This window comes from Squalius cephalus, assembly GCF_949319135.1.
Source record: "Squalius cephalus genome assembly, chromosome: 9".
In the NCBI taxonomy this organism is placed as follows: domain Eukaryota; kingdom Metazoa; phylum Chordata; class Actinopteri; order Cypriniformes; family Leuciscidae; genus Squalius; species Squalius cephalus.
The window spans coordinates 7973369-8001319 of NC_137130.1; the positions used below are offsets into that span (position 1 = coordinate 7973369).

Consider the following 27951-nt stretch of genomic DNA (forward strand, 5'->3'; position numbering starts at 1 on the left):
TTTCGTGTGTCTCAACAATTTTTTTATCAAGGTCTTTGCACAAAAATTGGATAATGAAAGCCTCTAGGAAAGGAATTACTGAAACATTTGATGCTTGGTGTCCTTGAAATGGCGCATGTTCCCATGAAATAGTCTGAATTAATTACAGTTTGCAATGTCACGAGGCTCTACTCCTCCAAAAGGCTTTTTGTATAACCTCAGTACTGTTTTTGTCAGTCTTTTCCTTGAAGCCTCACACTCTTACACTGTTTTTCCATTCCTACATCATATTTCACTTTGTGCTGCTGGATTTTCTGCATATTTCCTGACTCGGCCCATTTGGTTTTCCAGGAGGCAAGGACAGGCGCAGTGGTTTGATCCTGACCATCCCACTATGTACCGAACAAACCAGCATGGAGGAGCTCAGCGCCACTCTGGATTACCTACTGAGTATTCCTAGGTAAAAACACAGCTCTGTTGCAAAGGCTGTACATCAAGCACATGTCAAAAGTATTGAGAGCAGAAATTAAACATTAATCTGATCATTGTAATTATAATGCACACTGTTGCGGTATTCACACATGGAATAGAAAGTGGCCATAATTCAAGGTCAGACTGTGGTTACAAGTTGAAAAATACTTTTATTGATTTCTCCAGACATTTCAAGGTCTTTTAGGCTCCAAGGCACTGGAAAGATTTTGCTGTATGTTTCTGTTAGTTTGTCCATTTTACATTTGTGTCGGCTGTTACAGTATAAAGGTTTAAAAAATCAATGATTAAACGGATAGTTCTGATTCTTAATTCTGACTGGATAAGCCATGTTCAAAACCGCTAGATAAAAATACACGGTTTGTAACCATGCATTGTTGCATGACAGTCACAAACTATGTTACTTGACAGAATAATTTGTATTCCAAATCCATTCCTAATTTTTACCATAGAAAAAAGGGGTTTATGTACTTGGTGTGGGCTTGTGCCTAAGACCACTTAATTTGCCATGGTAAAAATCAAGAAAAACATTTTTTCTTCTGGTTTATTGCTTTAATCTGAGTCTGTATGAAAGAGATAATCATACCCTGAGCTGCAGCGGTCAATTGATTTTTGACTAATGTTAAAGTCTGACAGTCGTGCCTCACATGAGTGCTGGCAGTAAGACCATCACTTGTTCTGTAATCCCTTTTATTTTTCAATGCTTTCATAGTGACCTTCTCCAAATTATTTTTCTACTGACATTTTAGAGGCATTTTACGGGGTGTGTTGGCTGTTCTTTTCCTCAAAGAATGAAAAGAAATGTTATTCAGGCCTACAAACCAAAATAGTAACTGTATGATTGAATACATGTTTCTTGGAATCTGTGAGTCATTGCAGCTCACACAAGCTCAGTTTATTCATTTTAAAATGCCACCACAGAAAAAACAAATTAGTCCGTTTAACGATACCGCCACAGTGGAGTCGTTGTAATTGATTCATTGTAGGCTATCTGTACTGACAACATGTATTGGTCTATCATTTGTGTTATGCAACTGAATAAATGTCATGTTTTTCTGTTGTATCTCTGCAGCGAGAAGTGCAAAGCTCGAGGTTTCACCGTCATCGTCGATGGCAGGAAGTCTCAGTGGAATATAGTGAAGACTGTTGTTCTGATGTTGCAGGTAGGATAAGAGACTTTTATTTTATTTGCCCACTTTTGGATTTTGTTCAGATTGGCAGAAAGCAACAAAGGAAACATTATGTGAAACATATGTCTGCTTTTGTTTATTTGACATCTGGTGCTTACTTTTCCACTAATGAACCCATTAATATTTGTGGTGATTATTTAATGAGCACTTAACTCCCCTGTAATACAGCTCACTTCTTAAGGAATACCTGTAAATAATGAGATTTCAGTGCTATTATCAGAAGACAATGCTGCTCGCGTGTTGGCGGCCTTCCCTGGTTTTGTAGAGCGTGCTGTTGGAAGTCATTCACTTTGAGCTTTGTTGAACTGAATGAACGTTTGTTCTGCTCTGTTATTTTCCCCTGTTTATGGGACACAGCACTGAATTGCTGCTTTAAATACAGGCTGCTAGATTTGTCTTTTGCATTACGACTTATTCTGCGTTTCATTAAAGTCCCAAAATGCAAGTCTGTTCACTCTGTGGCGATCTTGGTGATCTTTGGACTCTATTTTCTAGGCAATAACAATACAATTTGATACAAGTGGCATCATAAATTTTGCCAAAATTGTGCTAAAAACCACTTTTTCAGGCAGTACCAGCTGAGACACGTTTTAAAGGGAAAAACAGGTGGTTGGCTCTTTTAATTAAAAGGTGGGATGTCCGTGTATTGAGTGTTTCAATTTCTGAGTAGTCTCCTTAATACTGTGTCCAAGTCAGATGTTCTAACTCCTAAGATTACATAATTTGTTTAATAGAATTTGTTGAAATTAGTGAAGCTGGTGTATGATGTTGCACAAAACATGGCGACACCAAAAAAAAAAAAAAATCAGCAAGAATACATTTTTAAATGTATTAGAATAGAAAACGATTTATTTTAAATTGTAATAATATTTCACAATATTACTAGTTTTACTTTATTTAAAATCAAATAAATACAGCCTTGGAGAGCAAAAGAGGCTTCTCTCAAAAACATAATTATTCTTTTTTTTGAACAGTAGTGTTTTACCGATCAGTTACTAGGAGGCAATCACTTGCATTTTTCCACTTGCAATTTTGTTTCCTTACAATTATTTGGTCTTCTGCGCTTCGGGCAATGACATGCCTTTATGTTTGCAAGTAGGAGATACTGAGTAAGACTAGATTCTCTGAAGGAAATAGCAGCTTAAAGGCAGCATAAAAATAGTTTTAGCTTCTGGCTTGGGATGAATCGTTTTGTTGTATTCCTTGTTTGTAAGTCGCTTTTGAATTTATTGCTGATGATATTTGTGAAGAACAACAATGTTTGAGAAAAATCAATACCCTTTTACTTACATCTGACTTTGAATGGAACACAGTATATATGACTGTTATTATAAATTGCAGTATTGTTTCGCCAAAGAAAGCTGAATTGGTTGTAGTTGGTTATTAAAGTGGTTGTAGTTGTACCTTGTAGATTTGTGTAGTTCAGCACATTCTATCAGTAGAGGAGATGGTGAAGTCTCTGTTATTGTTGCTTGACGTGTCCTCTGGATGATCTACAGTTTTAGTTATGAGTGAGTCCATTGTACATTTGCGGTGTGCAGATAACTTCATTTCAACAGCTTTAAACATAGGACTTAAAATAGAATCAAGTGCTTGTATCTCTCAGCCTTTTCTCACTTTAAGAGCCTTAGGAGGAATGACAGGAGTTTGTTCTGAAATCAAGCTGTCCTTCAGACCAGTAGCTACAATAACATTGATCAGCCAATTTTAAAGGGTTGATTTGTCGATTATGTTAATTAAACTGAAAGGATTCTGTGACCTTGGTCCCCTTTATATCTGACTATCAATGATTGATCCATAGCTATTCTTCAATGAAAAGAGTGATCTTATTCGTAAATGGGTGTGTGTGGGAGGAGGGAGGGGGGGGGGGGGCTGTCATGGTTTTTGGATGACTTAAGCAGCTGGATTGTGAACTGTGATATTTTTCTTCTAGAATGTGATCCCAGCTGAGGTCTCTCTTGTGTGTGTGGTGAAACCTGATGAATTCTGGGACAAAAAAGTGACCCATTTCTGCTTCTGGAAGGAGAAGGACAGGCTTGGCTTTGAGGTAAGTGTACTAGAGATCTTTTGTTTTAGTGGACAAAGACCTCAATTTGGACATAACTGTTATTTGACATTAGGTTTGGGAATGAGTACACAAGTACTTAGAAGTGACAGCTGTGATCAAACAGGAAAATGTAGTATTTGTTTTTTTCATTTTGTGAATGGTTGCAGTGGCCCATTGGGTAGTATCTTGTGCTCTGATTGGTTAGTTAGGTTAAGTCCGTTTTATTTGTATATTAACTTGCACAATACGTATTGTTCTTAGCAGCTTTACAGGAAATGGTTCCTTTAAAAAAAGGACTACATTGCCGTGTGTATGGTGTGGGAGTGGCATAGGTTAGTTTTCATGATGGATGAGAAAGGTTGTCGTAAGTGTATGTTTGCTCATCATTACAGCAGCTCAAAAGTGTTGTTTGCATTTTCCCCACAATGCGGTCAGAGCTGGAGTTTGACTACCAACACATGGAAAATATGACTGTAACAATATTTAATATGTAATGTAACAACACTCAGAGCATGAGAGCTAAACTTCACGCTGAGTTTAACAAAATTTCACGCTGAGTTTTAACAACTCGCAACATGGATCGCAGTTCATATCTGGACTGAAGCAAGTGTGTTTGAAGTTTTTACGGACATATTTTGTTTACTCTCCTGCTCCAAACATGAACCAGTACCGTGTATGCTCACATATTTCATCATGTCGTCTTCAAATGAAAAATGTACAAAAATAAGGACACTGATTCAGCGGTACGTCTGATCATAAACACGATAACACAAATTATTCTGATACACAGAAGTCAGAAGAAAATTCTTCCCAATCCTTCAGTGTATATATAAAAAAAATGATTTAGTCAATGGCTTTTATTTTGTTCAACCTAAATGGACTGTTTAGAAAGGTTCCACTGCAAGTGTTTTCCATACATCAGACCACGGCTTCATTGTTTTACTCTTGGTGTAGCTGCACATAATACAATCACACACGACAGTGTATTTAATTAGGGACACCCGAAGGATATCATGCGTGTAAGTAGGTAATTTCCCGTATTTGCTGTGAATAATGAAACTCCATACAGAAGTTGTGCATCTTCATTTACAATGGTCTGGGGCTTCACGGTAAGACAGTGCTTTTGTTATTGACACTAATGCAATGGCTTCATTTCTCTTTCATTTGTCAGGGCACAAAGAGAGCGGTGCTGTGAGTAAAATAAGGTTTTCGGGGCTGTTTTAGGGCTATAAAGGACATGGAGCACATCTGGGCTTGTCTGAATGAATTCTTCTGGAAAACTGGCATCATGAAGGTTGTTTCTTTCTTTGCTTTCAATTAGAGATGCACTGATCGACAGGCCAGGGACCGGAATCAGACAATTTTCCACATGATCGGCACGGACCGGTAACCGGCTGGTCAGTCTCACGTCTTACCGATTCCGAGCAAGTCAGTTTTATTGCCAGCGGCACAGGCAATAACGTCAGTTGCATGTTCTTGCTCTCTTCTCTCCGACGGCGAAGTGACCCTCGCTCGCAAAGACACATGACCATCTCTCAGTCACTAGTCTCATTCGCTCTGGTTAAACAGTGCTTGTATTGCGCACAATTTTACTCATTCCAGCAGGTTTCGTGCGCACAAAAGCCGCCTCTCAGTCTCAAGCAGCTTGTGAGTCACAAGTACCAAAATTAGTGGCTTACTGCGCTTAAATGGTCAAATACACACAAAATGATGTCAAAATGCCCGTCTTGGCGAGTATTAAACAGTTAGTTTTGGAAACAAATTAATTGAGAAAGATAAGTAGTAGGCTATATTGGATCCATGCATAAGCTCTTAAAGTGACAGCAGTCTAATATTCCTGCTGCCGTCTGCCATGTTAATAAAAGAACAAAAGACAAAGAGAAAATCACTCTCTGCTCTTGACTGAATGTCTTTTGTAACTAATTGTAAGCATTTATCTGTGTTTAATTTTTACAATGAAGACTGTCCAGTGTTATTTCACATTTTATTTTACAAATCCACTATCGGTCGATCTCTAAACTCAATCCTAGCTTGAATGAAAATGTTTCATACTTTGAATTATAATATTAGAATGCCTAAATTCACTTGTAGAGTGAAATTGTAGTTTTTTTTTTTTGTTGTTTTTTATGTGGTTTATTTAAGAATGATTTATTCTGGAAAAAATATTGTCTTATTGATATTGGTAAAATTTGAAGCATGAGGTAAGTGTTTAAATCGCTACACAAGAGAATGCTTCATATGGGTTGGTTTGGTTCCTTCCCTTTCATGAATCTCTTCATTTCATCATCTCTCCTGTAATGTCATAATTAGAGCAGACTGCAGTGTTTTCTTGTAATTGGGCCATGAAGGAAATGGGTGAAGTTGGCAGGTGGTTGTGTTTACATTGAATGAGCAGCCCTCCAGCATTCACAGGAGCCATATGTGAACGTAACCGTAACATGATCATGCAGATGCGCACTACAGTATGCAGTCATGCACAGTATGTGTGCTGATGAAGCCTGGCCTCGAACCGCATGCTCATTTGTCTGGCTGTCTTGCTTAATGCCCTCTCTGGGCATCAACCAATAATGCCATGTTGCCTGGCAACCGTCACATGGATCCAGCCAAGAGCCGAATGACGGGTTTAGAAGGACAGTTGGACCACTGTCTCCTAAATAGAAACCTCTGTATGTGTATGTTTGTTGGGGTCATTGTGTTGTTTGTGCCGTGATCTGGGCCAGCAGTCCCCTCTAGCTGCCTACAACTAGCAGATGGCACAGTTTTGGCTGAATGGAGGTCAGTGTATCAGCATTAGGAAGTGTGGAGGCTTGAACACGGAGACTAGTGAAAACAGTGCCATACTCTTGACCTACTTGAAGATCCATACTTGAATGGGGGTTTTGTATCTGCATGCGATCGCTGAGATGCACGAGGACCGTGTGCTCTGCATTAATCATTCTGTCCAAGAACCTCTTCATCACTGATGCTTGGCCTGGCGTTAGTGAGCATATGGGAATGAAAAGACCTGGAGGCCTTATTAAATAAGTGGATTCTCTTTCACTGCCACTTAGGGTCCATTGGACCGTCTGTTACAGGGCTGCACTTTTTTATGCTTGAAGACCTTATTCAGAGCAGCGCCATGACAGGTATGAAAGCGAGGCTGTGAATGATAGACTTACTGTGTTTTCAATGGCATCCGCTGTAAAAAGCTGTATAGAGCTTCTAGATCACTCATGAGTTTCCACAGCTCATATTTTCTGAATTATGGTGATGACTGTGTTGACAGCCATTGCTTGTTGAACATTTCATACAGATGTAAATATAAGTATAACCTTGTATTTTTTTTTTTTTTTGGATGATTTGTTTAAAGTCATTTTAAATGCAGATATGTACAGTATATCGGGCACCTTGCTCTGTAAATACTAAAAGATATTTTATTTTATTCCGTTTGGCTCACGCTGCATTGAGCAGATGCGTTCAGTTTTTAATTGTAGTGTCTGTTCTCTAACTAAACTAAATTATTTTTATTACTATATGGGTAAGTGATGTAACAAAGCAAATTACTTTGTTAATTGTTTCAATTGTACTTAAAATAATACTAATATTGTGTTTAAATACTTGCAAGGTAACCAGAATGCAAGCTCTTTTGAGAGAACGGTATTGATCAGAAAGCTTCAGCAGACACTGTTTAATTTCCTCCAATAACCTTGCAGATGTGAGGGCACAGCTGGCACCAGTCCAAGCTGTTGCATTCCTGCTTCAGCATCAGGCCTGCGTTCAGGGTCACTGGAGGATTTCAAAGAGCGCACATTACTTTGATTAAATACACATCAGATTAAAAGTTTGGTGAGCAGATGGTTTTTAAAGAGTTGTTCACCCTAAAATTTAAATACTGTCATTTATTTACCCACATGTCATCAGAAACTTGTAGGTTTTTGTTTTAGCTATCACAATTTATAGTGACCACAGATGTCAAGGCCCAAATTGGCTTCTGAAATCATACGATAGCTTTGTGTGATCTCCACACTATGTCCAGTTAGAATAAATGCAGGTTTCCATGAGAAAAGAGTAAAAAAATTACAAAAAGGATGTGCACATTCGAAATCTAAGTTAGGCTCTGGTGCAGGACAAAAAAGATAACAATAAAATAAGCTACCGATCCGAAATGTTGCACTGTTTATAATAAATATTTATATATCGAATGGAGCTGTAATTTCAGTGTGCGGATATATCTTTTCTTTTTGTCAATGAGAACAGAAACATGAACGAGATTTGAGAGCTGCAGTGTAGGGGAAGATTATTAGTGAATAGCTTTAGTAAGATGACTTCAAAGGCCACGTTCAGACTGGCAATCAAAATGTGTTTGTTTTTTGTTTTTTTGCAAATCCAGATTTCATCCAGATGCAGTTTTATCTCAGTCTGGATACTCAAGTCTGATTTCAAACTGCCTTTAGCATCATTTTGTCGAAATATTGACAAAAGATTACGGCATTTTCCTGTGCAATGGAGGATTTCTGCACCGCAACTCAACAGGGCGCTTATTTGGAAAGCGAGATGACGCACCTCCGTTTTTCCTGCATCCGTTTTGGAAACCTCGTCACTTATGTGGGTATGCCCATGTTGTTACCAAAGCAACCCATTGAGATTGTTTGGTTATGTCTGGAAACGCAAGTCTTATTTGATCACTTGCAATTAATCAAGCAGACAGTCTGCCTGAAAATATCTAATTTGAGAAAAAATCCAATTTGCCTGCAGTTTGAACATAGCCAAATAGATATTGCAGAAATAGTATTGACTATTTTTCAGGGTGCTCTTGCCCTTCCCCTCCCCCCCAGCCCAAGCATACTGATGACATGAGATGTGACAGCATTTTTGTTTTGAGTGAACGTTTCCTTTTAAGGCTTCTAAGGAAGGTGTTGGGTTTATTTGTTTGTTTGTTTGTTTTCTCTGCATGCCTTCCATCTCGGAATTTGCAATGATATCATGACCGAAGGAGATAAGATGAAATCCAGTTCAAAAGCTTTTATGCTCAAACTGCATTTTAGTATCTGCCACAGAAACTTCATGGCCCAAAACAAGGCTTTTAGATTCAAGAACACCCGTTAGAGAGAGAGTTTGTGAAACTGACATGAAACAAACCTGGCTTTGGCTCATCCTTTAGGCTTTTTTCCTCCCTTAAATTGTCCTCGGCAGCCGAGGCAGACACGCCTCTTACATCCTGTGAGTAATGTACCCCAGATATTATGAATCCAAAATATTTTTCTTCATCTCCTCTTTGGTGACACAGGCTGGAACTGTTTGCAGTGAGGCCTTGTCCCTCTGTTCCGTGTGTTGACTCAGCTGAACATATTTGTAAAGACAGCTGTTCTGTCTCTCTTCCTGTCGACACACCAAAGTGCAGTGAGGAGGGGTGTCCTTATTTTTATTGAGACTGCTTACATTAAGCGCAGACATAGGAATGATAAACATTTACATGTAAAGTATACCATAAATCAATGTGTGTATAATGTTACAGAATATTTTTTACGCAGCTTTAAACAGGTTTGTTTTGCATTAACGACCAGCCGATTGTATATTTATTCCTCTTATTACTTGGCTACATAACTGTTAAGTAAATAAATAAATAGACATGAAATATAGATTTGAGCTGAAGTGTTTGATTATCTGAGAAGAAAGAAAACGCTGAGTGGTATGAGGAACATCAGTCTCTGACAAGGTTTTATTTTGTCTAAGGAAAATATAGTTTATTCATCATTATACAGAATTTATGTAGTAGCCTAGTAGTAGTTCTTAGGCACAGCGTGAGATAAATTGTTAAAATCTTCATTACACTAATCATGTTTAAATATTTGGCTATTTAAACATTTTTTTTATCATGTTAATTTTCTCAAAGATGACAGGCAACACTATATAAAAATCTCTGCCTGGTGTTCTCCGATAGAAACAGTTTTGAGTAATGAGTGTGACTGACATTATGTGACCCAGCGGAAGGGCTGCTTCACCTACAGAGTTTGCCCTGTATGCCTTCAAATATCAAATAAATTATTCACAGATTTTAACCTTGCATGACATTTGACTGCTGCAGAATCTCTTAAGTGATTTCAGGTTATGCTACATTACGCGCACAGATGCCTGTTTAGTTGGTTACATTAGTAAATGGTGCACTTTCCTCTCTGTTACAACAAATAATTCTCGAATGGGTTGTCTTTTACATTCGCAGAACAGATATTGGAAAAGGTCCTTGGTCATGCCTGAGAGTACATTTTTTGTGTTTCAGGTGATTCTGGTGTCTGCTAATAAACTCACACGCTACATCGAACCATGCCAACTTACAGATGAATTTGGCGGGAGTCTGGTTTACGATCATTTGGACTGGGTCAACAAACGATTGGTGAGTATTAAATTGCTTTATTTATTGGTAGACTACAATAATTCAGTGATGTTGTGGCTAGTCTGAGTGATGTACCTTTGTTGGCGATATAAAACTAAGCAAAATTGTTGTGGTTTATTCTTTTCTTGTGGTTTTCTAAAGGCAGTGTCATTAGTCTACTTTAGTTCATTTCTGGAAACTATCTGTTTCAATGAATTGACTCGTAGTAGCTCTGATTCCACACTTGTTTATAGGGTTGTCACGGTACCAATACCAGTACAATTTCACGGTTCTCTACCAGTTTCGGTTACAGCAAAAACTGTTGGAACTATTTTACCATTTTATTTCACTGTTTGAAATATGAATATGAATATTTTAAATTAAGTTAATATTAATTCAATTTAATTAGTTTACTATTTATTTAGCCTTCAAATGTTTTATAAGTAAACATTGTTTATAAAAAGATCAAGTGGAAAATTAGTAATAAAATGAAGGACAAAAAACACATATTACATAGAGCAAGTGACAGGTCTATTAGTTTGCATTTACAGTCTAATATTTAATGCACAACTATTTTGACATACAGTATCATATTGTTTTGTCACATCTGTTGCTATGGATATATCACTGTCAATCTTTGCAGTTTCAGATTCGATCACGCATTTAAATACAGTTGTGAATCCAGAAACTTAGCATGAAAAACAATACTTTTATTCAAATTGTATATGGGCTATAAACAGAAAGCGTGCAAAGAGCACTCCCTTTATAATCACTGAAGCTGTCAATCACTAAAGTTCAGAGCTTGACTGAGATCTACACACCTGCACAGACTGTGAAATGCAGTGTTGAGCGGATTCTGACACGTAAATAGAAACCTTTGTTGCTCTTCACAGAGTGCTTACACATACACACGGGAGCGTTTGAAAGCAGCTTCTATCAGCGTGTACTGAATATGATGGTATCGTCACTTTATTTTTTTAAAGCTGCAGTCCGTAACACTTTTTTTGTGTTAAAAATGTAAATAATAAGCAACTACATCATAAATCCATTTTCCAAACCGTGTTTTTGTCTTACGGTACATCTATATTAAGTGTTTATATTCTGTCCATTCAGACTGGTTCGGGTCGGCACCACTGCGGAGTAGCCCAGTACCTGCTTGACAAAAAAAGAGATTGTAGCTCCGGCTACAATGTTCTTCCGCAATACACCTTAAAAGTTACGGACTGCAGCTTTAAGTAAAAAAAGTTTTGATGTTTTGACAAACCCTACTTGTTTACATTATCATTAAAAATGTTCACTGATATATTTCATATATTAAAATACAGTATGTTTTAGAAACAATAAGTTTATCTAAATATTCCTTTTTTTTTATATATATGAATTGTATCGGTGAATATAAATTCACATTTAAAATATTATTATATTGTCTACTTGACAGTAGTTGTTGTTTAGTTGAAACTAGTATGTATTTAGTAAAAAAATTTCGAATTATCGATTTATTATTTTATGTACTTTATGTATTTTTATTAATCTTTTATTTATTCATTTATTTTTTGGTCAGTTTTAGTAAGTGTAGTACTTAAACTTTTATTTCAGTTAGTTGCCAAAGCAACATTTCTAATTTTCGTTTAAATAAAAATTTGTTTCCCATCTAACTTGTATTCTATTTTACTTCGGCTTTTATTTTATTTGACAAAAACAATTAATAGTTTCAGTTTGTTAACAATAACAACAACGCTGTTTGAAACTGTGATTCTGCTTCAGTGCAAATACAGAAATATTGAGATGGGTATTGAATATCATTGAAAGGCTGAAAATTTTACAAAAGTGTGTAGCTATATCAATATAACAGTATGCTGTTTTTAACTGCAGGTCTTGTTTGCCATTTATCCCTCATTTAGGTCTTTGAAAAATTCACAAAGGAATCCACATCCCTTCTGGATGAACTTATCGTCATCAATGAAAATGAGAAAGGAAGCCAGGCAGAGAAGGACAGGTATTTTATGTCTCATCTCCAGGCATGAGCTCCTAATTATGTCTGCGGTTTCAGGGTCCTCTGTTTTTCTATTAACTATTAGCTGTTCTTAAAGGGGTCATTTAAAATGCTTTTGAAAGGCACTGAACAATCAAATACACACCACAATCAATGAGTTTGTTTCATTAAATGGTCATAATTTTATAATTATAAATGCTCAACAACAACATATTGTTACAATCATAGGTCTTCAGAGAGCAACATCCTGCCTTCATTTGACCCTGAAACGGTCCTTCAGACTGGTGAGTGCTGATCTGTGCTGTCTGTGTTCACATGCATCTAGGCATTGCTTTGAAATTGCAAAACTGCTAAACTTTTTGATGTTTCTGGAATGGTTTGGGTCCATTTGAAAACTGAAGCTAGTTGCAAAAGCAGATTTTGGTTTGGGGATTTGAACTGCTATGCTGTATCTAGCTTGTGATGTCAATGGTGAAGCTGTTTTTCCAGCTGGCCCGTGACTCCATTCAGTTTTATTGGTTGGGTAGAGCTAAGAACTTGGCTTTTGTGCTGTTTAGCACTCTAAAGCGATTTCACAGCTTTTGTGTTTGAAGCTAAAGCTGGTTTGTAAAGTGAGTTGACACACTACCCTGATCAGTATGTCCCTCAAATCATGTCCTGCGCTAAAGAATGGCTTCATCAATTCAATTTAGTGATGTTATGCCCCATGCAGTGGTGGATAAAGTACCTGAAAGCCACACTTGAGTAAAGGTATGTAAATAGATGGTAACAATCGTGACATTATCGTTTGGGTCAGACTTGCGTGGGTTTTTGTCACATTGCTTTAACCGCTTGAGGTACTACTAATGTTAGCCTTCTCTCAGCCTCAACTGCAAACATACTGCTGTTCTCCACTAATGCAGCATCTAGTCAAAACTTTACCTTATAATGAAATGAAAACATGTACTGTAATGTAGACTGCAATCTTCCGACTTATTTTTTTTGTGAGTAACGAATATGCTTTGGGGAAATGTATTGGAGTAAAAGTATACATTTTATTTAGGAAATGTACTGGAGACAGAAATATAAAAACTCAAGTAAAATACAGATTCTCCCAAAAAATACTCTAGTACTGTAACAAAGTATTATTAGTTCATTACATTACACCACTGGCCCCATGTAAGTGATTTTGCTGTGAATAAACTGTAACAAGCAGGGTTGTGCACCATTCAGAATTGAACTGAGAATGCCTTTTAAATGCCTTAAATTTCAACTTGAATTGTTTCAAAATAGAATTGGTGATCGGTGCATCTCAAATATACACTACTAAAATATTTTTAGACTTTTGTCCTCAACATGCTTCCATTTTGGCCTGTTTTGTTGCTGTATTGGGCTAATTCAGTTCATCCTTGTTTCTGTTTTGCAACTTCAATTCAAGTGCCAATGTAACATCCTGTAGGCCCCATTTAATTCATATTCGTGCTGATGAGTTGAAAGGCCTTGGTTAGAGGCACAAATTAGAACACAGCAATGGCACAAAATTAGTTTTTCTTCTGTATTTGAGTCTGTCACTTTGTTGTGCTTAAATTAGTTGGAATACTGACTTAATGTATTCATATTATATTAAGTAAATCCGTATTCCTTTTGTAGTAGAGCACTTGACAGATGAGAACATTTGCCATCACATTTGCATTCATTGCTTTCTTTCTGCTTGACATGTGAAACACTTTATTACTGTTTACTACATTTCCTTTTCAAGGTATTTCAAGGCCTTGATTTTTCTGTCATAAATGTTTATTTGCCCTGTTGTCTACCTCTTTCACAGGGCATGAGTTGCTCTCTGAGCTCCAGCAGAGGCGTTTCAATGGCTCCGAGGGTGGAGGAAGTGGCACAGCCTGGTCACCCATGGACGATGAGCTGCTGGCTCAGCCTCAGGTGATGAAGCTCCTGGACTCTCTGAGGGAGCAGTACACAAAGTATCAGGAAGTTTGCAGACAGCGCAGCAAACGCTCCCAGCTAGAGGAAATCCAGACCAAGGTCATGCAGGTAAAACAGCAATAAAATGAAAAATCCCTTCCAGATAATCAGGTTGTGTTTAAGGCATTCCTGTTTCATAAGGGAGGACATAGCCTTGTGTTTATTTCATGTCTTTGCACCTTTGTCATCTTTCTGAAACCCACCACATGATGTTGTGGAGCGTGAGGGAGTTTCAATGTCATCTGTGAACCATTTTGCTTTATTTCTATATCTAAATACCACCAAGGTTTGAAAGAGAAGACATTGTACTCTTAGTTCAGACTTTGGCTGGGCTTCAATATTATAGTGAATCAGCAGTCTTTAGTCTACAAATAGACGTTTTTGGTGGATCTCTGCACCATACAATCTGAGTTTTTCCACAGAAAAGATTTGTCATATAATTTTCTGTGCTGCGCTGTTTTCTTGGAAGGCTTACAATACACACTCCCACCAAATTCCCTCTGAGAATCCGATTACTATAGAGAATCACTGTTAGAGAGCAGGGCTGTGGCGGTGCAATCATACATCTATATATTGTGCTTTTGCTTTCTTTTTTTCACTACATTGATATGAATTGATTTATATTATTGTATAAAAAAATGTACAATCATCTCTTCAAGAAATTGGGGTCAGTCATATATATATATATATATTTTTAAATAACTCTTATTTGAATGCATGATCAAAAGTCACAGTAAAGGCATTTATAACGTCACAAATTCAAATATATCCTGTTCTTTTGAACTTTGTTCATCAAAGAATCCTGAAAAAATATTTCACGGTTTCCACACAAATAATTTCTTAGTTTAATGTAATGAAGAATGTCTAAAAATTCTGGAAATCACCAAAGTTGATGCCAAGATCAGAAGTTGTGTATCCTATGAAAGTCTCCCAAAACCACTCCTGTCAGATGAAATACGGTGTCTGTTTCCATGGTGGTCAGGATATTGGGAGGTGCACATCTTGTGTGTTGGAAAAGGAGTTTGGCCTACTTCTTACCTTCTGTGAAAAATTGTGCAGGGAAGGGGGGATCGTCTGTAATCCACAGTGCCTGAAGCAATTACAAACAGGAAGCCTTGCAAACTAAGCAGCGATTCTTAAAAAGTTCAGGCACGTCAGCATTAGACAAATTAATGACTTTCTTCACAAAGCAGGTTATCTTGCTGCGGTTCCAGACTTTTCATTTGCTCCCCTAGTTCATTGAACAACAGAAATTAAATGAAATTTTCTGCCATTTCCGTTGTAATTCCCATTTTTAACTCTTAGCTATCAAATTGAGACTGAACTTGCAAGTTAATTAACGGGTTAGTTCACCCATAAATGAAAATTGTTGTAGTTTTTTTCACCTTCATGTTGTTCCAAACCTGTATCCTTTTCTTTCTGTGCAAAACAAAAGGATGCATTTTGAAAAATCTTTACAAAGAGCTTCGAAAAACACCATAAAATCGTAAATATTATGCTATATTTGTGTGAGGAAACAGACTGAAATTTAGGTCACTGACGATCTTCCATTTAGCTGCAGCTCTGAGATCTCATTTTGCTCTAACATTGATGTTCATTCAAAATCTGACAGCCAAAGGATTGTGCAGCCCTTGAGACCTACAACCTACATTTGTCTTTTTGTAAACAAGTACATATCTAATTAAGTAATCTTTAATTTGAGCTCTCATCGACCTGATCCTGTCATTTAGTTAATTAGATTTGCTCTTTGTTCCTCCTGATTTATTTCCGATTAGAGTCTGCTCGGTAGCTCGGGGGTCAAATGTGGTAGTGCTTCACTAATTAAAGGTTTCTTTGTCTGTGTTTATGTGTCTTGTGTGTGAGCAGGTTGTGAATTGGCTGGAGGGTCCTGGCACAGAGCAGCTCCGCACGCAGTGGGGGATTGGAGACTCCATTCGCGCGTCTCAGGCCTTGCAACAGAAGCATGAGGAGATCGAGAGTCAACACAGTGTAAGTACAGCTGTCATCTCTGGCTTGTGTATGTGGTTTTTGTGGAATGTATAGCCCCTCTGAAATGCAAATGGGGAATTTTCAATATGGGTCTGTTATGTACAAGGACATAACGGATTGACCAAATCAGTTATGATCAAAAATTGACACAAAATAGCATGAAAGTCATGTTCTGAAGTCGTATAATAGCTTTGTGTGAGAAACATACTGAAATGTATGGTTCTTATTCACAAATAATCTTCTCTCTTTTTTTCTTTTTTTTTGAGCAATTAAAAGAACTGATGCCGCTGGATCAGTCAGCGAGTTGACCTCAAGAACCGTACCAGTTTGCTAATTGTTATTTTTGAGTCGGTTCGTGTCAATAAACCAGTCTGCAAATCAGACTGAATCAATTAACAAATCATAAATAAATGATGGTCAGTTCAGCAACTAACTCAGTCTGGTCACAAGTTAACAGCATGTGGAAGTGAATATTATCGGTGTATACATTTATTTTTATTTAATTTTTAGCATTTTGGAGCTTAACAGCTATGTTCAATGGTTGTAACATGTTTGTTACTTTTGTAACACTTTACTTAAGGTGTCATTTGTTAAAGTTAGGTAACAAGAACGAACAATGAATACTTCAATCTATGTCAATCTTTACTAATAAATTAAGATCAAAAGTTGAATCTGTTAACATTAGTTAATGCGCTGTGAACATGAAACAAAAATTTTACAAACTAAGAAAGGTTAATTAATGCAGTAAAAATATACTGCTTATTGTTAGTTCATGTTAATGCATTAACTAATGTTAAAGGGTTAGTTAACCCAAAAATGAAGATTGTCATTAATTACTCACCCTCATGTCGTTCCAAACCCGTAAGACTTTTGTTCATCTATCGGAACACAAATGAAGATCTTTGCTACTCAACTACCTCATTGGTTCTTGAAGAAGCTCAAACGTGCTGCGTAACACAAGAATGAATCACATTGGTTCTTGCAGAAGCTCAAACATGCGGAGTAACACGAGAATGAACCTCGTTGATTCTCGCTTGTCAAGCGAACATGCTTGAGGTTCCGTTTACCACAACTGATGTGTGAGCTGATGAATGTTTATATAGGAATTTAAAGCCTAAATTCAATCGGTTAATGATATAAAGCGATTGTGTGTCTTCAGAAAACCGCTCAATTCATATTAATTTTACAATCTCTTTATGAACTTTTTGAAGCGTCAAAGTGGTAGATGTGTAGCTGTCAACGGAGGAATATAAATTTTCATAAAATTTCATTAAGAATATCTTAATTTGAGTTCCAAAAATTAACTAAAGTCTTACGGGTTGGGAGCGACATGAGGGTGAAGAATTTTTGGGTGAACTAATTCTTTGACAAACGAGACCTTATTGTAAAGTGTTACGATTACTTATAGTCTTTCAACGTGCCTGTTGAATGAAAATTGCTGTGAAATAAATAATATTTATTTTTAGCATTTTGCAGCTTAACAGCCATTATCACTGGTTATAACATGTTTGTTACTTTGTCTTTCAACTTGACTGCTGAAAGAAAACCACAGTGAAATTTTAATTAGAACTGGTGGTAACTTTGTGGTACTCGGATGTTCTGAGTTGGTACTTGGCTTGAAAAGTTTGAAAACCACTGTTGTAGACCATAGAACTCCAGCAATCAGAGCTGCTGAGATGAGGGGTTTCATTAAAAATGTTGTGCTACTTTTTTTGTCTTTCAAGATATAATTGCTATATTGAGTAGATTTGTCAGGTCACAAAAGCAGAAGTCAGAGAAATTGACACTGAAATGCCACAATCATGCAGTTTATGTCCCGCAGTAGGTGGCAGTATTGATGTATTTTACTTGAGGGAATCGCATTCAAATTTTCTTGACTATTTGTGCTTCAGATTATATAACTTTTATTTGAGGAAATAAGAATATAATGTATTTAGATACATGTTAAATCTTTGAGTCAGGCTACCTAGGATATTTTAGTACATGTTTAATTAATACTATGTCATGTTTACAGTCTTTGTTCAAATGCATTTGATTTGCTGTGAAGATGTGGTTTTCACCCACAGTCAGTTTTCCTGAAGGTCAGCTGTTTGGCTGTCTTTCTCAGGAGTGGTTTGTGGTGTGCTCTTGGCTTGTCTGAAGTAGTTACTGCCTCTGTATTTCTTCAGTGTGGTTTGTGGCTCAGTGTGATCACAAACAGCCTCTGTGATTTACTGGGATCTCTGTGACGTAGAGTTGTTGGTATTGATGTTTTGTTACAGGAAGGTGTTGTTTTGGAGTGTGTGACTCAGTGGCTTCATGGTTTGTTGAACAGTGACCTCTTTGTCACACTGAGCCAGGAACTGAGCCAATTATAGACATGGTTCAAACCGTAGGTTACGTAAAAGTGATTTAATGTTAGTCAGCATGCAAAGTGTTGCCAAAGTGGTGAGCTTTCTTGCAAGATGGTCTTGCAACACCCCATGAATAGGGATTTTGGACACAATAGTCATTTTTCTAGATATTTTCTAAAGAACATGTAGGCTAAGTGATCTTTGTCTATGCAAAAGTCAAAAATATGAGGGTATGAGGTTGTGATTGGTTGCCAGGACATAATGCGGTTACTAAGGTGTTCAACTTGTTTGCTAGGTGGTTATTTATTGGTCTCTGTGCTGTTGAGTCTCTTATGCTCACCAAGGCTGCATTTATTTGATCAAAAGTACAGTAAAAACAGTAATATTGTGAAATATTTAAAGCAATGGTTATCAATTTTAATATGTAATTTATTCCTGTTGGCAAAGCTGAATTTTCAGCATCATTACTCCAGTCTTCAGTCTCACGTGATCCTTCAGAAATCATTCCAATGTACTGATTTGGTGCCCGAGAAACATATTTCTTCTTCTTCTTCTTATTGTTATTATTATCAATGTTGAAAACAGTTTGTAGAAACAATAATAGTAGTTATCCTTGTCCAAGCATTCACCACTAGTTCACATGGGAGCTGTTGTGGCCATTGGCCTGCAGGATTGGTGTACTGTTTTTATGGACCTGTGATCTTTATGAGTGCTAGTGGTTTATTTAACTGTCTTAACAGCCAATGTCATGCTGTTTGCTGCAGGAGTGGTTTGCTGTTTATGTGGAGCTGAACCAGCAGATCGCAGCATTGCTGAGCGCAGGAGATGAAGAGGACCTGATGGAGCTCAAGGGTCTGCAGCAGCAGCTCAGTGATGTCTGTTACCGGCAGGCCAGCCAATTAGAGTTCAGACAGAACGTCCTGCAGTCTGCCCATGAGTTCCACATGACGGCACAAGATGTAAGATTCTAGACGATATCTGATCATGGAATCTGCACCCACAGAATTCTATTTTAAGCTCTTCAGATTTCAACAGAACACAAACATCTTTTGAATGTAGATTTAAGTAAATATTTTGGCTTCTTGTATGCTTTCTGCCATCACTAGATACAGTGTAATACTATCAGTTCTGTTTACTTTTCCAATGTACAGTTCTGGTCTTATTGTGCACAGTTCACCTATGCATGTTATTCCAAATGAAATGCAATCAAAATGTAATAACTTGCTCAGCCTCTGAAATAACTTAATGGCATGCATCCCTCTCATATTTTCATCCCATCCCCTCCAATCACCAGGCTCCAATGTGGTATTTATCACCCACGCTTCACAATCCAATCCAAATTCCAGATGGATAAAATCTAGTCTCATCCTACATTCTATTTTCCTCTTGTTTGACTTGGATTTGTCAAATTTTAGAAGTAAAATATCTTAAAGTCAACATAAAATGCTATTCACAAGCCATTTACGCATATTTAAAGTGCCCCTATTGTGCTTTTTCGGATTTTACCTTTTATGTAGTGTGTAATAGAGCTCTTTGTGAATGTAGAAGGTCTGCAAAGTTTTAAAGTTCAAAGTGCATGATAAATAGAGTTATTGTCTCCCAAAAGAAAGAATCAATTCTGGACTGCCTGAAACGAGTCGTCAGTAATTCCAGTCTTACTTTCGGCACAAACCTTTGTTGGTTTGTAACACATTTGCATAATGCTCTTCATTGGCTGCCCACAAAATACATCTAGTTTGAGCCGTTTTAGATGTATAGGTTCCAACACAATAGACTGGGCCATCTGACCAATCAGAGCAGAGCAGGAAAGGAGAGGTTTAGAGAGACCGAATCCTTTATCAAACCATTTCAGACAGTGTGAGAAAAGAGATTATAATGCAGTGTATATTCTGAGGAAATTAAAGGGTTTTTTTAACCTTGGATGCATGTAAATATATAGTTGGAGACCTCTAAAACAATATTAGGAACCTTTAAAATAGCATAATGGGGGCACTTTAAAGCCATTCCACAGATTTCCTCCCCAAATCATCACAAAAAAGTCGTATATACATGGAAAGCTTCTTTCTGATGTCGGTGTCTGTGTTTGTCTCAGTTGTCCCAGCAGTTAGACGGGCTGTTGGGAATGCTCTGTGCAGACGTCGCCCCTGCAGATGGAGCTGCAATCCAGCAAACTCTAAAACATCTGGAGGAGAAACTCAAGAGCGTTGGTTAGGAAGCCCTGTTGTCCTACTCATATGCTTGATCCTGTTTCATGTAATTAAAGTTTGATAAAGCAAAACTTCTGGTGCTTATTCACTAGTCTTACATAACCAGATGTTTGATTTTCAAGAACCACCCAGACATAAGGTTATTGTTCAATTTGTTATAGAGTTAATTTTGTTACTGTGTCGTTTTGAGCTGTGCTTTATCTGAATTATATAGAATTTAAATAAAAGTTTAGTCTTAAATGAAATGCTATATACTATGCACTGTCTACTCAGCCATCTAGTATATAAATTTTATAAGGTTATTTTGTCATCCAACATCAAAGTCTGATAGCCCCTCCTCCGCTACATAAGGAAAGCTGTGACAGTTAAGTGCACAGTGTCCAACATTCCACACTAGATTTTTTTCGGTTAAATAAGTGCATCGTCCGGGTATTTGAAGTGCACTTTTTGTATTTTGAATTGTCAGTGTGAACATACTACTTGCACTATTTATAATATTAATAAAAAACTTAATAAATGAGTGCATAAGTACATGAATTGGAATGCTTTTTTTTTTTTTACTCAATTTCATTTACATTTAGCAGATGCCAAAGCGACAAAAAAGTATACTTCAACTCTGACATACTGTAATTCATGGCAACAAAGCAGAATATGCAGTTCTGCTTGTAGATGTCTAGTTATCTTGCTAATTAGTGCTTCAAACAAAAAAATAGTGAGCAGCAAAAAAATATGAACTGAATTTTTCCATTTTTGTGCAATATACATGCATGCCTGCCGTCCATCTCTGAGACTAAATATGCATGAGCATAAAACAGGAGAAGTGTATTGAGTTTCTCTCACTGTCTTCCAGAGGGTGCCTTGCAAAGTTTAAGAGAAAAAGGCCAAGTGCTGCTTGACCAGATGTCTACCCAGACGTCGTTTTCCTACGGCAAGGATGTAGGCATTGAGAACAAAGATAACATCGACCACATTCAGAGCGTCATGGAAGACATGCAGCTCCGCAAACAGAGGTTCCTCTCCTCTTTTTATGATTTCTCATCATGGACACAGCACTCCTGGTGTACCAAGAGCAAGCGAAGAAGGTCTTATGTGTTCGCTTGTGTTTTATAGGTGTGAGGACATGGTTGATGTCAGGAGACTCAAGATGCTGCAGATGGTACAGCTCTTCAAGTGTGAGGAAGATGCTTCGCAGGTCAGAGCTTGAAATTCAATTGAAAAGGCTCTTTTGAAGTGTGTCTGTTGTTCCTCAGGGTCTGTAAGGGCTGTTTCATTTCTTCTCAGGCGGTGGAGTGGTTAGGAGAGTTGCTCGATGCTTTGTTGAAGACCCACATCCGACTGGGAGATGATTCACAAGAAACCAAAGTTCTGCTGGAGAAACACAAGAAGTTTGTGGATGTTGCACAGGTATTTGAAACTGAGGTTTTGATTTTCTTCTTTTAATGCACCTTGCTTTAATAAATTGGGACATTGAGTCATATTGAATCCACTGCTAAAGACATTGTGAAAAGCTCAATTTTCCACATTATTATTGTATTTTATAATATTTTATCTTTTAGTTTTGATAAAATAATAATTTTATCCTGATTTATAGATTCTCATAATTAAATAAATTCCAGCATTTTATATCCTTATGACCTATTATGTTGTCTTCACTCATTTTCATCCGTTATAGTTTTTATAAGATATTATTGTTGTTTCACTTCAAATTTAAAAATCATAATTGCCTTGATCTAAAAAGTATTTAATCCTCATAAATGATTGTATTAAATAAATTCCTCACTTTTTTTAATGTTTATTGTTACAGAAGGCAACAATTACTCAAGTATTTTTCATTATAAAAACTTTTGATTTAGTACATTTCAAAAATGCAATTTTCCCCAGTATAAGTGTAAGACATTCGTTTTCATGCTTCTTAGAGCACAATGTCGTAAGAGTATCCAGCCCATGTGGTGTTAACGGTTCACTGTAAATGTTTCCTTTTCTGCTTCCAGAGCACCTATGATTACGGCCGCCAGCTGCTGCAGGCCACAGTGGTGCTGTGCCAGTCTCTGCGCTGTACCACCCGCTCCTCAGGGGACACGCTGCCCAGACTCAACCGTGTGTGGAAACAGTTCACAGTCACGTCTGACGAGAGGCAGCACCGGCTGGAGATGGCCTGTGCCTTCCACACAGCTGCTGAGAAGGTTGGCGCAGTTCTGCAGAACAAATGTCATGCCAAATTTAAAGGGATAATTAAAGGAAAATTCTGTCATTTACCCACGCTCGTGTTTTTCCAAACCTGTAAGAATTGACTTATTCCATGGAACACAACAGGAGAATCTTGATGAACAGCATGATTCTTTGGATTTTTCTCCCTTTTGTGTTCCACGGAAAATATAACAGCAAATGGGTTTGTAGCAACATGAGGATGTGTAAATGACGGAATATACATTTTTGGGTTAACTGTTTTAAACATATAGTTGAAAAACTATGAAAACTGAAACGATGTTTTAAAGCAGTTAAGGCATTGCAAAAGCTTTTATTATGAACCCATAAATAACTATGGTCTGCTTGATGGTAGAGGAAATGTGCATTTTCATGTCTATTTTTAGGCAAATGAAAGCTGACATTTATAAATCTTCAGTGGGGTTCAAAAAATGAATTTGCATTTTACTTAATACTTTTTTCCTGTTTAGTATCATCATCATCATCATACAAGTGAATAGAATTTTTGTTTTTTTTGAAAGTGTATTATATTCGAGCTGCTTTGATTCTGCAATCTATCCAAAGCTTGATGATTTTGAAGCGATTGATATGATTTTAGATGTAGGCTCATGCACCAAACCAGAGCTCTGTAATATATCAGACAGTAACTGTCTTTCTCCCTGCCTTCAGATTCTGAGAGAGAGCCCTGAATTAGCCGAGCTGATGGTGGATGTAGAGGCGTATGAAGAGGTGGAGACGGTGGGGAAAGGTTTGCTGGACAGGCTCACTGTGCCAGTAATTTTCCCTGATGGGTAAGAGCCAAAAAGCCAAAGTACTGCACATTCATGACACTCTTCTACTGTCTTTTTTCTCGCAACTGTCATTAGTTGTAGTATATTAATTAGAACTGTACGATTAATAGTTAAAAATTTGTGATTTCGATTACAAACACCCATGTGATCTTATTCCTAAATGACAACGATTTGGCTATGTCTATTAAACCTTTCACAAAATCATACCGGAACATTCAATTCTGTGTTCACGCTACTGCTGACCCAGAGAGAGTTGTCATGTGTAGGTATGAAACCACTTCACAGTGCAGATTTGTGTGATTTTTAATGCGATTTGGGGTATTTTCATATCAATATCTGATGTTTTTTATAAATGCTAAGCAGGCGTTGCGATAGCTGCTTATAAAAGGCTATACATAACATATTTCAACAACATTATATGGCTAAAATCCACATTAAATTGCAACGCAATCGGAAGTTATTACAAACACTCAATGGTGGTTTAAGTGAGTTTTGAGTAAAAGTGTAGTATTAATCTTTTCAATCTTTTGTTATTTCAATTGCTAATTGTAGCTCGAATGCACCCGTTCCGCCTGGAGCTATTCTATTCCATATCTAATTTGTTAAAAGAATTCACATAAGGTCCCAAGAATATGGTTTCTACAAACAATACAAACAAAAGAATAATGTTACAAGTAGAATGAAGATTAGGTCTCATACCCTCCAGAGGTGTGAAAGGTTTGTCGAGTGAGAACAATAGAAACCAGACATAGACAATAGAGTGCAAGAGGATGTTTACAGGGTAATAAAATATTTTATTAGCATCTTATCAGCCTTCTCTAAAAACACACATGATATAATAGTTTTAGAGATAACATCCTCAGCTTTGAAATGAAGCATGACCACACTTGTGTATACCACACTATAGCCACATCATATTTTTATACATTTAAAAAATATACTCTTAATATTTTTATTTTTGTTTATAATAATGATGATTATTGAATAGATTTTTAAGAATAGGATCCTTTAAAACAGTATTGACGGAGTAACCATGCATGTTCAATCAGTAGGCGTTAGCAACCCCAAGTTCATGGGTTTGATTCCTAGGGAATGTATGAATTGAAAAATGTATGGCTTGAATGCGGTGGTAGTCACTTTGTATAAGCGTAAATGTATAAGCCAGAATGCATAAAATGTTGCCTGCTTGTACCTCGCTTAAATTGATCTATTTACTAATAATTTATGTATCCACATACAACATCTTATGATTACATTATTATTATTTATGAATACATTTTTTAAAATAGGATCCTTTTAAAAAGTATTGAAGGAGTTGTGATGTACGTTTCTTTCACTATCTGTTCCGATTCATCCATTACAAAAAGATATCCATATGTTGGGGCAATTTCTATTTGCCTCAAACCAATTTAACGCATTAATCTTTTCATATTTATTCCTTAATTGGATTACTTTATCGACTTCTTCAACAATCACTGAGATGGATATGTCTTGTTTTTGTCATCATTTCCCACCATCCCCATTCGCCCTGGTTGCAGGAGCGAGCAGTTCTTCGGCAGCCCGGGTGACATGGCCTCCTCAGCCGAAAGCATCCGCGACCGGATGAAGCTAGTGGAGGAAAAGAGATTCCTACAGGAAGAGGAGCAGCAGCGGCTGGATGAGGAGGCTCTGGAGGCGGGGCCTAGGGAAAGTTGAGAACCCGATACCCCTCATGCCCTCTTGCAGGAATCGACGCAGTCGGCAGCACAGCGCCTGATCCTCACGTCCGGTCCGGTCCAGAAGTGACCCCGATCACCCGCCGTCTCTGTTGTACTTCACCTCACCAAACCATCTTAACTTACAGAGCGCAGTTAAAGATAGTCTCCACGGGCTCGCGTTGCATTGCCTGCGTGGACAGCTGAATACTAAACCGACAACATTACTTTGAACTCTCGTCTCCCTAAGAAGCTTTACCTTACCTGTCGACTTTTTCTCCTCCCACGAGGCGCCTCGAGCTTGTAATGGTGCTACTAAACCTGTAGAATGTACATAAAGCACCATCTTTACTCCATTTGTACCTGGTGCTCTAGATTTTTAGGCCTTTCCTGACCGTAAGCATTGTATTTTCTATTTCTTTCCTTCAGCTGCTTTCTGTTGAGAATTACCAAACCTTCTCTCTTGTGCCAGTATAAATATCCATCCACAAGGCCTTCGCTGAAATGGCAGAAGATGGTTTCTAATGTAGAACCGGTATTGAAACAACACATCAGAAACTGAAGCTGTTGTAGTTCAACCATGAAGGTACAAAACAAAGCAAAGCTTTAAGATCCAAATGTAGAATTGTTGTTCAGAGCTTTGTTTTGATGGGAAAATGTGAGCAACGGTTTCATCTCATAAATTGTCAATCTAATGCGTACGCTGCTTGCAAATGAATGCATGTCATAAAATATTAATGCCATATTTATTTTCCTTTTTTTGTACCTTGCATACCATTTAAATTGTATAATGCTTTTGCCATTTTTAAAAGGCTATAGTGTATTTTATGAAAATATAAGTTGTATAAAATAAATGAAGAAAGAAACTGCGCCATAAGACAGGAGAGGAAAGGCTGTTACTCTCTTACTATGTCATAAAGCTGGCAGGTTGTTACAGTTTACAGGACTTTGTTACTGTATGTATGCTTTGCATAAATCTGCCTCATAATGTCCATTGCTGTACAGGAATATTCTAGCACCCATTCAATAAACATGGGCAATACTGCGTTTTGTGATTTATTTAATTTTAATTTTTTTTTTTTTTTTGTCAGTGCAATGCAACATAATTGGCATGTCTGGCTGATTATACCAGTGTTGGTACATTTGTGCATTTTTTTGAAAGAAGTGTCTTGTGCTCATCAAGCCTGCATTTATTTGATCAAACATGCATTAAGAACTGAACTATTATTATAATTTAAAATAACTTTTCTATTTCAATATATTTTAAAATGTATCATTCCTTTGATGGCAAAGCTGAATTATCAGAAATCCATTGTAACATTTTAAATGTCTTTACAGTCACATTTTTGATAAATGCACTGCATCATGAATGAAATGGTTTTCTTTCAAAAATCTGACCCCCAACATTTTAAAGGTAGCATGTGTTTATTTTTTATAGAGAGAGCGAGAGAATTTTGGCTGCTGACTGGTTTGTGTGCAATATAAATATTTTACAAAATCTTCATGCATCTTGCTTGAACTTTGACTTGTGTTTGTATTGATGATTTCTTATAACATCTCAAGGTAAAATGCGAGTCAAGCAGGTCATTAGTTGCCTGAGGCATTGCTATTCACTTACATTCTCTCTGCCCTGTGCAGCATTTTAGGAGAAAACCCTTATCAGTTATGGTTAAGAAGATATTTTTTATATACTTAATATTTAAAGTTGCATCAATGTTTAACTGCAGATTTCAGCAGCTCATCTCAAACTCTTGCTTTCTGGTTATTTACAGGCCCTAAATGATTCACTTAGTTTGTGCTGGAAATCATTTGCATTACTGGGAGTCCTTTGAATAGCATTCTGATGATTTGATCTTAAAACCTGTCCAGAACCTGTTCAGTTCACCTAAAAAGTAAAAAGAAATGCTGAAAAAAATGAATTTGCATAAAGATAATACTCTTTTTATTTTATTTTTTCCATTAGTCTATTTGATTTTTATCTTACTGCAATATTATTTAATGAAGTGAAGTTCTTACGTTATTCGCATTTTATCTCGATGTGTATGTTTTTATTCCCATATTATAAAGATGTGACAGGTGTCATTTTTAGCACGTACATGCTTGTCAGGTTTCCGGAAAGCATAGTCACAGAGCTTGTGTGATGACTGGCCTGAGAATCAGAGTTTTGTCTAATAATAAACTTGAGTTTATCAGGGCTCCTGACAAATGGCATGGTTGTCGTCAGGGGCCGCCTTAGGTCCTATACTAGCCATTGGTGTTCTCTGAAGTCTATTGAATTTCTCAGCTGTCTTAGCAGCTGCTGGTTTTGGGAGGACTGGTGGCATGTCTGTAACAGTGGGAAAAAAACAGACCCTCTGTGGCAACTTTCTGGAAACCTTTATATTAGTTAACAGTCAACCTTTTAGACAGATCCCAGTCTTTGCAGTGAATTTGTCATGGATATTTTTTTATGCTTCAGTCTAAAATATTTAACAAAATATTGCTGTGTGAAACTATGCAAGAGTGAAACTTGAGTTATTTGAAGGCCAACTGACTTACAAATCAGTACAAGTTATTTGTTAACACTAAAAGTCTGAATTTGAGTGATAAAAAAAAAAAAAAACGTATCCAGAAAACAACTTCAATGGTCATGGTAATGCAATGGTTAAAAATTGTGAAATCCTGTTTAAAGATGTTAGTAAAATGTATGATCTAATATGTATTCTTGTGAATTCCATAGAGAGCCTGTA

The 27951-nt window shown here is 37.1% G+C and overlaps 1 protein-coding gene across 1 annotated transcript in view; it reads left to right on the forward strand.

The window, feature by feature from the left end:
• The window catches only part of sestd1 (SEC14 and spectrin domains 1), a 31156-nt gene extending 4889 nt beyond the window's left edge, over positions 1 to 26267 (forward strand). The window contains exons 4-19 of the mRNA XM_079882409.1: positions 331 to 439; positions 1541 to 1631; positions 3592 to 3705; positions 9962 to 10075; positions 11956 to 12050; positions 12276 to 12331; positions 13852 to 14072; positions 15870 to 15992; positions 19090 to 19284; positions 20418 to 20532; positions 21383 to 21542; positions 21643 to 21724; positions 21814 to 21936; positions 22524 to 22715; positions 23407 to 23528; positions 25067 to 26267. Of these exons, the coding sequence (XP_079738535.1) occupies positions 331 to 439; positions 1541 to 1631; positions 3592 to 3705; positions 9962 to 10075; positions 11956 to 12050; positions 12276 to 12331; positions 13852 to 14072; positions 15870 to 15992; positions 19090 to 19284; positions 20418 to 20532; positions 21383 to 21542; positions 21643 to 21724; positions 21814 to 21936; positions 22524 to 22715; positions 23407 to 23528; positions 25067 to 25223 (2069 nt within the window). The 3' untranslated portion in view covers positions 25224 to 26267. The remainder of the gene's footprint in view (positions 1 to 330; positions 440 to 1540; positions 1632 to 3591; positions 3706 to 9961; positions 10076 to 11955; positions 12051 to 12275; positions 12332 to 13851; positions 14073 to 15869; positions 15993 to 19089; positions 19285 to 20417; positions 20533 to 21382; positions 21543 to 21642; positions 21725 to 21813; positions 21937 to 22523; positions 22716 to 23406; positions 23529 to 25066) is intronic.
• The last annotated feature ends 1684 nt before the right edge of the window (positions 26268 to 27951 follow it).